The 13,495-nt window shown below is 43.4% G+C and overlaps 1 protein-coding gene across 1 annotated transcript in view; it reads right to left on the bottom strand.

The window, feature by feature from the left end:
* The window catches only part of APOLTP (apolipoprotein lipid transfer particle homolog), an 86,925-nt gene that overhangs the window by 23,776 nt on the left and 49,654 nt on the right, over nucleotides 1–13,495 (bottom strand). The window contains exons 38-46 of the mRNA XM_087878599.1: nucleotides 12,390–12,692; nucleotides 11,172–11,338; nucleotides 10,291–10,647; nucleotides 9,026–9,373; nucleotides 8,041–8,391; nucleotides 5,108–5,239; nucleotides 3,045–3,194; nucleotides 2,280–2,420; nucleotides 999–1,112 (exon numbers count right to left, since the gene is read on the bottom strand). Of these exons, the coding sequence (XP_087734725.1) occupies nucleotides 999–1,112; nucleotides 2,280–2,420; nucleotides 3,045–3,194; nucleotides 5,108–5,239; nucleotides 8,041–8,391; nucleotides 9,026–9,373; nucleotides 10,291–10,647; nucleotides 11,172–11,338; nucleotides 12,390–12,692 (2,063 nt within the window). The remainder of the gene's footprint in view (nucleotides 1–998; nucleotides 1,113–2,279; nucleotides 2,421–3,044; nucleotides 3,195–5,107; nucleotides 5,240–8,040; nucleotides 8,392–9,025; nucleotides 9,374–10,290; nucleotides 10,648–11,171; nucleotides 11,339–12,389; nucleotides 12,693–13,495) is intronic.

Below are 13,495 nucleotides of genomic sequence, written 5' to 3' on the forward strand. Positions count from 1 at the left end.
GGCGCACTCTTTGAATTATGTCCTCCAATTTAAAGATTTCGGTATATCAAACTCAAAGATGTGAACCATGGTGGCACAGTGGTTAGAATGCAGTATTGCAGGCTGATTCTGCTCACTGCCAGGAGTTCGATCCTGACCGGCTCAAGGTTGACTCAGCCTTCCATCCTTCCAAGGTCGGTAAAATGTGAACCCAGATTGTTGGGGGCAACAGGCTGACTCTGTAAACCGGTTAGAGAGGGCTGTAAAAGCACTGTGAAGTGCTATATAAGTCTAACTGCTATTGCTGTTGCCCTTCCTTCCTTCCTTCCTTCCTTCCTTCCTTCCTTCCTTCCTTCCTTCCTTCCTTCCTTCCTTCCTTCCTTCCTTCCTTCCTTCCTCCCTCCCTCCCTCCCTCCCTCCCTCCCTCCCTTCCTTCCTTCCAGGGTGGCATAGTGGTTAGAATGCAATATTGCAGGCTAAATCTGCCGACTGCCAGCAGTTCGATTCTCACCAGCTCAAGGTTGACTCAGCCTTTCATCCTTCCAAGGTTGGTAAAACAAGGATCCAGATTGTTGGGGGACAATAGGCTGACTCTGTAAACCGCTTAGAGAGTGCTGTAAAGCACTGTGAAGCAGTATATAAGTCTAAGTGCTATTGCTATTGCTATAGTTAACTCTGCCCACTGCCAGCAGTTTGATTCTCACCAGCTCAAGGTTGCCTCAGCCTTCCATCCTTTCGAGGTGGGTAAAATGAGGACCCAGATTGTTGGGGGCAATAGGCTGACTCTGTAAACCGCTTAGAGAGGGCTGTAAAAGCACTGTGAAGCGGTATATAAGTCTAAGGGTTATTGCTAGTGCTATCAAACTCAAAGATGTACTTAAGGCCACATCTGGTTTGGCTCCAAAAATCATGTTATTTTTTTCGACTGTTTATATCTTTTTTGTGTCTCTGGTGAAACTGAATAGCCCACTTGCTGCCCAACCCTGAAACCCTTTCTTGCTGAAAGCCAACATTCGTACCTGTCCAGAAGAAGCGGTGATACAAGCATCCCAGCATGTGTTCCTCACCCTGGACTTGTCTCCAAAAGTGAAGTTCATCCAGGCAGGCGGGCCGTGGTTCCAAGCCAGCTGCATCTAAAACTCAGAAGAGACATTTATCTTGAAAGCTCAAGATGACAACAGCATCTCCACATTTGGACTGCAAGTGACGGATGCTCCAAAGTCATTCTGAGACAAGCTTCACAAAGTTCACCACTTATGTGCAGGTTTCAACCATGATCTCTCTCAAAGAGAGAGATCTCTCCCAAACTCAAAGTCAATCAAGACACCTTGTTGGTTGTTTACCACTGGATATCACGGAACCAATGGTGAAATCCAAATTTTTTTAATACCTGTTCTGTGGGTGTGGCTTGGTGGGCATGACTTGGTGGGCGTGGCAAGGGAAGGATACTGCAAAATCTCCACTCCCACCCCACTCCAGGGGAAGGATACTGCAAAATCCCCATTCCCTTCCCACTCCTGGGGGAAGGACACTGCAAAATCTCCATTCCTACCCCACTCTGGGGCCAGCCAGAGGTGGTATTTGCCGGTTCTCTGAACTACTCAAAATTTCCGCTATGGGTTCTCCAGAACCTGTCAGAACCTCCTGCATTTCACCCCTGCACGGAACCACAATTGATCCCAACGTTTCTGTTGTTAAGTGAGACATTTGTTAAGTGGGGTTTGCCCCCATTTTACGACCTTTCTTGCCTCAGTTTTTAAGCGAATCGCTGCAGTTGATAAGTTAGTAACATGGTTGTTAAGTGAATCTGGCTTTCCCTATGGACTTTGCTTGTCAGAATGTCGCAAAAAAAGTGACCCCATGACCTTGGGATATAGCAATGATCATAAGTATGAACCAGTTGCCCAGGGTCTGAATTTTGATCACATGATCATAGGGATGGTGGAAAGGTCGTAAGTGTGAAAAACGGTCATAAGTCGCTATTTTCAGCGCCATTGTAACTTTGAACGGTCATTAAATGAACTGTTGTAAGCCGAGGGCTTCCTGCACTGTTCGAGAAAGGCCATCAGCTCCCATCACTGCATTTCTCAAATCGACTGTGTTTTGAAACATTTTCACCATTATTTACGGACCGTTAACTCCATTCCAAGCCAGATAATTCACTGGTCAAATTGAAGTGGGTCAAGGTTTATAATATCTCATTCCTTGGAAGTAGGACTGGTTGAACTTAATAGGATGCATTTATTTTAGGACAAATGAACGCACTGTAGAACCCTCGGGAGATAATTCTCTTCAATTACCTGTTGTGCATAGGTTCCTTTGCGGCTTTGGGTCAGGGAGCTAACCTCCATGTGTTTCATCGCGAAGTTAAAAGGGTGTGCGACAGTGGCAGAGTAAGCAACCCGTGCTCTCCCACGCTTGAGAGAAGAAGACACCAAAACCTGTTGTTATCAGCAGAAAGAGACCTCATAAAATGGAGTAATGTAACCTTCACTTTTGGCAAAGAGGCTAGGAAATGATTTTGTCTTTTTCATGTGGGGTTGGATAACAATGGCTGGATTTTTTTACCGGAAATATAAGTATATGGGAGAACAGGTGTCAACTTGCAAAGCATCCCTGGCCTGCTCTCAAATTGCCATAGGCAAAGGGGGATGGGAAACCGACGAAGCAGCCAGAAGCCAAAGACAGGAGTGCATTCCAGACATAACTTTTTCAAGGCTATATCCCAGGGTTACCTACAGTGACTGGAGGGGAGTGGTCTCTACAACCCATGAAATTTCCTGACAGGGAGAACAATTAACCAATGGAATGGCTTTGCCTCCGGAAGTTGTATCATTGGAGGTTTTTAAAAAGAGACTGGACAGCCATTTGTCTGGTGGTATAGGGTCTCCTGCTCAAGCAGGGGGTTGGACTAGAAGACCTCTAAGGTCCCTTCCAACTCTGTTATTCTGCCTTTTTATGTTTAGTTCTTTGGAAGATGTTTTTTCTAACCCTTGGGGTTCACTTGCGATGGAGGCTGCCGAGTCATGCAAACTGAAACATAGATCAAAGGAAGTGCAGTTTACCTGCTGGCCATCCACTTTGAACTGAAGCAGCCTTTCACAAAAGGTTCTACTCTTTTCTGAAATTAAATCCACTTCTGTCCTTGCAGGAATGCCAGAGTTAATGGCCCCTTTGATGCGTTGATCCAGGAGCGCATGAAATTCTCGTCTAGTCTGCAGGAAAGATGGTAAAAGAAAATCAAGTGTGCCAATGAAAAAAAATTAAGGTGGTCCTGGACTTACGTCAGTTCATTTAGTGACCGTTCCAAGTTACAATGGCAGTGGGGGGGGGGAAAGTGACTTATGACTGTTTTTCACACAGTCTTGTAACTTCGAGCAGTCGCTAGGCGAATGATCATAAGGTGAGGACTACCTAATTTTTTTTGTCTTTTAATGACCCCATAATCCCTTGCATCAAGCGTGGAGTCGGGGCAACAGAACGGAGCTGAGTGTTTACTGGCCGGATGCCCTTCCTGTTGCCAATGCAGAGTTTGTAGCAGATATTTTCACATTTCATATTTTCACATTGTGCACAGAGAAATATCTGCCTCGACCTAGGATCGAACTCGTAGCCTGATTGTAAGGCGAGAGCTCCACCTCTAAGCCACTGCACCACTTAAGGTGAGGACTACCTATAGCAGTGCTGAAAAGATTTCTTTGGAGAAGTTTCTTTGGAGGAGCCTTGGTAGTACAGTGGTCTAAAGCACCCTGTTATTAAGACCAGCTGCCTGCAATTACTGCAGGTTCGAATCTCGCCAGGCTCAAGGTTGACTCAGCCTTCCATCCTTTCTAAGGTAGGTAAATTGAGGACCCAGTTTGTGGGGGCAATAAGCTGACTTTGTATAAATATACAAAATATATACAAAAGGATGAAGGCTATTGCTTAGCGCATTGTAAGCCGCCCTGAGTCTCCGGAGAAGGGCAGCATATAAATCAAATTTAAAAAAAAAAGTCAATCTGCTGTCAAAAGACTGGGAAGAAAAATTAGATGTTTTCCCTTTCATCTTTTATGGAGAATAAGGTTGCTCATTAGGTTAGATTATTATTGTTGTTGTTGTTGTTATTGTTATTAATCATCGCACAGTCAGCCAGATGTTCAGATTGAATTTGGCATTTTGGTCTACCTCTTGAGTCCTTCCCAAGGACCTGGGAGAGGCAGATCTGGATTATTATTTCTCTGTTGTTTTGCATATACACCAAGTGCTTCTATACCAAGGACAAATTCTTTGGGTGTCTAACCTACTTGGTCAAATAAAATATATATTAGCATTACATTAGGCCATCTGGCTCATTGGAAGCCCTGTGTCAACTTGCAAAGCTTTCAAGTTGCCATGAGCAGGAGGGAGGGAGAACTGAAGTGAATTCCATACATTCTTTCTGACTGCAATCAGAAGGAGGGTGTTAGGTTTCACAGCCAGCCAAAGTGGGTAATTGGAGAATGTGATTTATGACATGGCCAGAGCGGAGGGGAGAGACAGGGTCATAGGGGAACGTAAATCTACGTGGGATCAGTCGTAACTGCATCCCAGTATTGCCGGAATGTTGCTCCTAATAAATGACTATATTTCCTTTGAAGTTTGGATCATGGCTCATGAATTAATTAGGGCATCTTTCGGAAACTGGACACCCTGGTTTTCTCTAGCAAATAAAAAATGACAATTGAAACAAGGAACCCTAACCAGGCTAAGCAGAAGCCTGACACTCCATGTTACAAAGATAGATAGATAGATAGATAGATAGATAGATAGATAGATAGATAGATAGAAAGAGAAAGAAAGAAAGAAAGAAAGAAAGAAAGAAAGAAAGAAAGAAAGAAAGAAAGAATTCTTTATTGGCCAAGTGTGATTGGACACACAAGGAATTTGTCTTTGGTGCAGATGCTCTCAGTGTACATAAAAAGAAAAGATACATTCTTCAGGAATCATAAGGAACAACACTTAGAGATAGTCATAGGGTACAAATAAGCAATTAAATCATACTAGGAAACAATCAATATAAATTGTAAGGATACAAGCAACAAGTTACAGTCATACAGTCGTAAGTGGGAGGAGATGGGTGAAAGTCATTCAATGTGGCCAATTACTTACAGCTGTGCCTTTCAAAAGGACGAATGCAGAGACAGTGTTTTCACCAATAGTAAGCACCACTTGAGAATCAAGATTGATCTTATCCTTTAAAACATGCCCCGATCCATTCATTTTTGTTGGGATTCCAAGATCCTGAAATTAAAATGAAATATTCAACACGGCAGCACCTAAGGATGGCTATTATTTAACTGTAGCTAACTGTGCTCTCATAAATGAAGCCGAATATACGTGTCCCAGGATAACTGTAATTAAAAGAACCAGATGTTGGAAAGGACATCTGCTTATGAACCTGGAGAAGTGATGCTGTGCAAATAGATATTCCTGGATGATTTGACCGAAGTCCACTTTTGTATTTTGGTCTTGATGCCAAAGTTCTAATCTTGTCATCCACATTTGGAATGTAGTAACATTGATGTCTCTTTGGGGAGGTCTTAGGACATATTTGCACAGTTTCTTTCAAGCTGAGAGACACCTTTGGACTTGAGGTAATATACCAGGGCTGTCCTACCATGAGTTGTTGGAGTCAAATCAAAGAAGCATGGAGCATCAAAGGAAAGCCATTTAATCTAATTGGAGGACATTCTTAATTTAAAACTCGTGAATTAAATATGTTGGATATACTTCCATGTGTTTGGAAATTTATATTTATTTATTTATTTATTTTATTTTATTAAATTTCTATACCGCCCTTCTCCCGAAGGACTCAGGGCGGTGAACAGCCAGAAGATAAAACACAGAGATACAAAATTTAAAATAGATTAAAACAAATTAAATAATTTGGCTGAATTTTAAAATACCCCATAATTAAACAGATTAAAATTTGTATTTAAAATTTAAATTTAAAAAGGAGAAGATTTAGGCCAGGCCAGCTTGATGAAATAAAAACGTTTTAAGCGCGCGACGGAAGGTGCGCAGATCCGGGATCCTCCGTATCTCCGGGGGGAGCTCGTTCCAGATCGTAGGTGCCCCCACAGAGAAGGCTCTCTCCCTAGGGGCCGCCAGTCGATATCTATACTATTGTTAAATTTATATCTATATTGTTGTTAAAACAGTAGGTGGGACCCTACTGTTTTAACAACTGGTTTGCTTCGTGCATACTTCGCGCAAGAGAAGTCACCTTCCGCATTGCAGCTGGTGAGGAAAACAGCTGAGGCGCGGCAATCCACTCTGCCGCACCGATCAGCTGGGCTTCGGAAACGGAAATATAGATGAGTATAACACAAGGGCGGGAGGGCAGGCCCACTTCAAAGTCAGAGCGAACCAGTTCACTCACAGCTGAAAGTCGGAGCTAACGGTTCGCCCGAACCGGTCTGAATCAGTAGAATCCCACCACTACTTCTACCCCATTCATTTATGCAGTACCGGGAAAACCCTTGGAGGAACCCCTGGATTCCATCCAAGAATTTCAGGAGTCTAGATGCTACCTTGAGATCTCAGATAACGTGACCCTGCTATCTTTTGATTTTGATTGGATCTGTATCATTTGGAATGTTTTTCTTAATGTTACGGTTAATGTTAATGTTAAAAAAAGGAGTAAAAAAATAAAGGTTTCCCTGTCCAGTTATGTCTGATTCTAGGGCAGGGATGGCTAAACTTTTCCGGACCGAGTGCCCAAAATGCACACATGCCCGAACCCCCAAAATGCAATGCATGCGCCTCCCCTGCGCACGCACCCTCCCCATGAATATGCGCACGGCCCCCTGCCTGGACTCCCCCGCACATGTGCATGGGGCTCCCCTGCACAAGCCTCACCCCCCCTTCACATGTGCCCTCTCCCCCGCGCATGCACGCGGCCACCCCACATGCCCCACGCAAATGCACGGCAGAGACCTGAAGACCAACTGGCTGGCAGGAGGCGTGCATGCATGCACAGCAGAGTTGAACTGCGGAGACAGCTCACATGCTGTTGTAGAGGGCACTGCATGCCACCTCTGGCACACGTGCCATGGGTTCACCATCACGGTTCTAGGAGATGGTACTTATCTCTGTTTCCTAGCCAAGGGAGCCAGCGTTGTCCGAAGATACTTCTGGGATCTTGTAGGCAGCATGATTATACTCCAATGGTACATGGAACGCTGTTCTCTTCCCACTGAAGTGGTACCTATTTATCTACTCACATTTACATGCTAGGTTGGCAGGAGCTGGGGCAAGAATGGGAGCTTACCCTGTTACACGGTACTTGGATCTTGGATTGCCAACCTTCTGGTCGACAAACCCAGCCTCTTAACCACTAGGACACTGTCCCCCCTTTAAAAAAAGGAGACATCAAAGCAGGGGTGAAATGTAAAATTTGTTACTACCAGTTCTGTGGGCGTGGCTTGGTGGTGGGGGTAATGTGACTGGGTGGGGGTGGCCAACTTTTTTTTTTTTTAAACTTTTCAAAGCATTTTTTCTAATGCTTTGAAAAGCCTCTGCCGATCAGGCAACTCAGCTGGGATCGTCAGAGACTTTTCAAAGCATTTTTAAACCACCTCTTCGGCCAAGAGGTTGCAGAAAAAAATGCTTTGAAAAGCCTCTGACAATCCCAGCTGAGCCACGCGATCATCAGAGGCTTTTTTTTTTTACTTTTAAAAGCATTTTTAAGTTGGAAGAGGTTGTAGAAAAAATGTTTATAAAGTTTTTTAAAAAGCCTCTGATGATCGTGCGGCTCAGCTGGGCAGGGGCGGGTGGGGGGGGTTCAGGGATTTTTGCTATCGGTTCTCCGAACCACTCGCCGCCATCGCTACCGGATTGGGCGATCCGGTCCGAACCAGGAGCATTTCACCCCTGGATCAAAGTGTTTGACACCAAGTCCTTTCCCATGGTGGGCTGTCTGCCCCACTTGTTAGACCAGGATGATTAGAGTCCTTGGTTCCCTTTTTGCCTAGACAACACCACCTGTGTGTCTCTGTCAAGGTCACCTTCCTTACTCTGTACACTGGCCAAGATGATACCTGTATCATTTTGCAAGAGTTCTCCATCACCGCTTGCCACTGGGATCGGTTTCCTGCATCCATCTCCAAGTTGGCTTGAAGTTGGCAAAGCCCAGATTTCACTTCCAAGTTTATAGCACGCTTGAGTCGTTTCCCACAATGGACAATCAGCTTGTTTTCTTTGGGGATCCTGTTGAAGAACGAAAGCCCGTGTCTCAGCTCCACTTCTAAAATAAACTTTGGCTGGCACTTGGTGCTTACTGTAAAGGAGGCCTCCTGGCCTTCCACTTGGAGGCTGTTAAAGAATTCTAGTTGACCATCATCCTTCAGAAGGGATCCGTTTAATTGTGCGTGATTTGGGAAGCCGCGATCCTACCGTGAGACACAAAACATAAACATGTTTGAAGGCAATCCATTTCTAATCTTTGTCCTGGATGAGATAGAATACAGAATAACAGGAAGGGAGCTTGGAGGTCTTCTAGTCCAGCCCCCTGCTTAGGCAGGAAACCCTACACCACTTCAGACAAATGGTTATCCAACATCTTCTTAAAACCTTCCAGTGTTGGAGCATTCACAACTTCTGGAGGCAAGTTGTTCCACTGATTCATTGTTCTCACTGTCAGGAAATTTCTCCTTAGTTCTAGGTTGCTTCTCTCCTTGATTAGTTTCTACCCATTCCTTCTTGTCCTGCCTTCTGGTGCTTTGGAGAATAGGTTGAATCCCTCTTTTATGTGGCAGCTCTTCAAATATTGGAACACTCTTATTGTATCGCCCATAGTCCTTCTTTTCAGTAGACTAGACATACCCAATTCCTTGGCCTTAACTGCATCCTCAAGTCATAACTAAATTCCCCCTCAAATTTTTCATAGACGTCTGCCAAGCAGTCACGACGAGACCTGACCACTGATAGACGGGAATTCTGGAATCTGTGATTCCAGCACATCTACAACATGCAAAGCTAGGAAAGACTGATTTCAAGAATTAAGAAGGAAGAAGCAAAAATTACCTGCAAAGCTTTACAGGCCATCTCCATCTCCAGTGTCCATTCCATTTTGGCTTTGGCTTGGGTTTCTCCTTGTATCTCCAGCTTGCACTTGCCCACATGGAGTACCAGAAGTCCTTCCACACCAGCATTACCAGTCATGATGAGGAGAATCAAGTTTTTACGAGGCAGTCCCAGATCTTGGAGATAGGGCAGGGAGTGGTCCAGAGTTCCTCGTGCAACATACTTGTCTATTTCCAATTGCATATCAGCTGCTGTACCATTCCATTGGAAGAACATCGTTAAATTTGCGTGTTGAGTCTTGCCGAAAAATGATCCTCCAGAAACAAAATTTTGGGAAAATGTTGGCTTCTAGTAGACCCAAGGGGAAAAAAAAAGATATTTTCTTTTTAGTGAGTCATTACTTCATATTATTTTATGAATATGTTCATAAAACCCATCACCAGCCTTCTCCAATCTAACACATGCCAAATAAGTTGCAGTGTTAAATATGAAGAACTTATATGTAAGTGTTGTAATATTGCAAGGGCTTCTGGATGCTGGCTTTTAGCTCACAGCTTTTGTTATTGACATGGTTGTAATTCTTACTGATGTTATTTTATAGTTTGGGTTGAGAGAGTGGGATTGGCCCCAAGTCACCCAGCTGGTTCTCATGCCTAAGGCAGGATTAGAACTCACTGTCTCCTGATGACTGGCCCAAAGTTACCCAGCTGGTTTGCATGGCTAAGGTGGGACTAGAACTCACTGTCCGTTGGTGATTGGCCCAAAGTATCCAGTTGGCTTTCATGCCTAAGGGCAGGACTAGAACTGTCAGTCTCCTGGTGATTGGCCCAAAGTCACCCAATTGGTTTTCATGCCTAAGGCGGGACTAGAACTCACCGTCTCCTGGTCATTGGCCCAAAGTCACTCAGTTGGCTTTCATGGCTAAGGCGGGACTAGAACTCACCATCTCCTGATGATTGGCTCAAAGTCACCCAGCTGGTTTTCATGGCTAAAGTGGGACTAGAATTCACTGTCTCTTGGTGATTGGCCCAAAGTCACCCAGCTGGCTTTCATGTCTAAAACGGGTCTAGAACTTATGATCGCCCAGTTTCTAAGTTGGTTCCTTAATCACTGAATCAAACTGGCTATAATTATAATTTATAAATAAATACACAATTTATAATACCAGATTTGCTACTATATTGCTTTACACGGACTGTCTGAGATCTTTCTCATCTACCCTCTTGAGTTTGAGAAACTCTTAGAAGAAACTCTCGCATAATCACCTCTAAAGCGCTAGATTTGTTCAGAAAAGTCACCCTCCATTCTGCAGCTGTTCCTCCAGCCTCAGCACTCAGTTCCCCATGGCCCATCCACTTGCCATTTCCCAGGGTGATTTCTAGAAGGACTCTGTGTGGATCCCCTCTCGTGATGGACATTTTCACCCTATTCTCTTGGGCGAGTCCCAGAGACGTAAGATAAGGCCAAGCATGATTGAAACTGGTTTCCAGAACATATTCCAGATTGCATGCTGTGTGGATACACAGCGGAGCAAAACTGCTATTTGAAAAGATTTCCCTTATTACACTGGGCGCAGAGTTGTTAACCACATCTGGTCCATGGAGCAATGTTCTTAGTGATGCCTACAAGAGAAAAGAATCAAAATGTCACCTTAGTTTTTTCCAGTCTAAAGGTAAAAGTTCCCCTTGCAAATATGTGCTAGTCGTTCCCGACTCTAGGGGGCGGTGCTCATCTCCATTTCAAAGCCAAAGAGCCAGCGCTGTCCGAAGATGTCTCTGTGGTCATGTGGCCGGCATGACTCAATGCCAAAGGCGCACGGAAGGCTGTTACCTTCCCACCAAAGGTGGCCCCTATTTTTCTACTTGCATTTTTTATGTGCTTTCGAACTGCTAGGTTAGCAGAAGCTGGGACAAGTCACGGGAGCTCACCCCATTACGCGACACTAGGGATTCAAACCGTTGAACTGCCTACCTTTCGATCGACAAGCTCAGTGTCTTAGCCACTGAGCCAACAAATACACAAATTTTGTGTGGGAGCCAGTCAGTCTATTATCTATCTCTGAATAGCCTAAAGTTAGTGAGACTATTTTCATGGTCAGTAACCCTCCGTACTATCATTGCCTAAACTTGGAGAAAAAGTCTTGTACCTCTAAAGAATGATTTGCCAACTGGGTTTGAAGGGCTTCTGGATGCAACTTCTTAACTCCAAATACGACACTAATCTTCTGGTTGCCCCCTTGAAGATCTGCAGTTACTCTCTGGTAAGTATCGTTGTGACCATACATGGTCTTGATGCTACTTTCTGTGGGAAGTCCTAGGAGAAGACAATGGAGAAGGAGACAGTTTTGTGGAGAGCTCAGCTTCCTGGCATGAATGTTTTTCTGAACCCACAAACAAAAAGTCAAGTGTCCTGAATAGAATAGAATAGAATAGAATAGAATAGAATAGAATAGAATAGAATAGAACAGAACAGAACAGAACAGAACAGAACAGAACAGAACAGAACAGAACAGAATAGAATTCTTTGTTGGCCAAGTGTGATTGGACACACAAGGAATTTGTCTTTGGTGCATACACTCTCAGTGTACATAAGGAGAATAAAATACATTCATCGAGAATAAAAAGATACAACCCTTAGTAATAGTCAAGGTTACAAATAAGCTATCAAATCGTACTAGGAAACATATAAAAACAATATAAATTGAAAGATACAAGCAACATGCTTATAGTCATAAGTGGGAAGAGATAGATACTAATAAGGAAGAGAAGAATAGTAATACAGTGAATAGTTTGACAGTGTTGAGAGAATTATTTGTTTAGCAGAGTGATGGCATTCGGGAAAAAAACTGTCCTTGTGTCTAGTTGTTCTGGTGTGCAGTGCTCTATAGCGTCTTTTTGAGGGTAGGAGTTGAAACAGTTTATGTCTAGGATGCGAGGGGGTCTGTAGATATTTTCACAGCCCTCTTTTTGACTCTTGCAGTAGACAGGTCCTCAATGGAAGGCAGGTTGGTAGCCATGGTTTTTTCTGCAGTTCTAATTATCCTCTGAAGTCCGTGCCTGTCTTGTTGGGTTGCAGAACCAAACCAGACAGTTATGGAAGTGCAGATGAAAGACTCAATAATTCCTCTGTAGAACTGGATCAGCAGCTCTTTGGGGCAGTGTGAGCTTCCTGAGTTGGCGCAGAAAGAACATTCTTTGTTGAGCTTTTTTGATGACGTCTTTGATGTCAGGTGTCCATTTTTGGATAAGAACCGAACAAAAAGTCCAATTCTGATGGATTAATCTTTAAATTCTAGGTAGTATGAATTCAAATGACTTCCCCAAAGATTCTAAAACCAAGAGGCAAACCATTCAACGTTCATTACCTGCTGCATAGAAGCTGCTGATGTTGTGGGAGAAGGTGCCTGTGAATCCAACCTCGCTCTGAAGGAAAATGTTTGCAAGGCCAACACAGAGACCTCTTGAGCCCTTCGGAACATGAGCTTCATCCCTCTGGATTCTTCGTTTCAGTTCCGGGGAGCCTTTCAGTTTTCCCTGAGCTAAGAAAATATCACGGCCATCCTGGGTCACAGACACCATCATGCTATAGAAGCTTTCATTCCCACATAGACATTTGCTCCGGACATGAATTGAAAAAATGGATTGGTTCACCGCAACCGTCACAAGGCCTGTTAGACAGAAGTAAGAGAATCAAGGTTGAATCAGGATGGTGTGAACCAAGATTTGAGCCCTGCCAAAGTGGTCAGAGAAATTATAACTCTTTGCAGATAGTCCTTGGATTACAACCATTGATTTAGCAAACATATAAAGAACGGCTGCTGGAATTGGGTGTGTCTAGTTTAATGAAAAGAAGGACTAGGGGAGACATGACAGCAGTGTTCCAATATCTCAGGGGCTGCCACAAAGAAGAGGGAGTCAAGCTATCTTCCAAAGGACCAGAAGGCAAGACAAGAAGCAATGGATGGAAACTAATCAAGGTGAGAAGCAAACTAGAACTAAGGAGAAATTTCCTGACAGTTAGAACAATTAATCAGTGGAACAACTTTCCTCCAGAAGTTGTGAATGCTCCAACACTAGAATTTTTTAAGAAGATGTTGGATAACCATTTGTCTGAAGTGGTGTAGGGTTTCCTGCCTAATCAGGGGGTTGGACTAGAAGACCTCCAAGGTCCCTTCCAACTCTGTTATTCTATTCTATTCTATTCTATTCTATTCTATTCTATTCTATTCTATTCTATTCTATTCTATTCTATTCTATTCTCAGCTTTATTGTATTCTATTTTCAGCTTGTTGATCGAAAGATCGGCAGTTCAGCAGTTACTTGGAGTTGGGTTTTTTTCTGGAACACTGACATCTATCCTATCCTATAATAATAATAATAATAATAATAATAATAATAATAATAATAATAATAATAATAATAATAATAATAATAATAATAATAATAATAATAATAATAATAATAATATTTC

This window comes from Pantherophis guttatus, chromosome 14 (genome assembly GCF_059756535.1).
Source record: "Pantherophis guttatus breed Tessera chromosome 14, ASM5975653v1, whole genome shotgun sequence".
Classification (NCBI taxonomy): Eukaryota; Metazoa; Chordata; class Lepidosauria; order Squamata; family Colubridae; genus Pantherophis; species Pantherophis guttatus.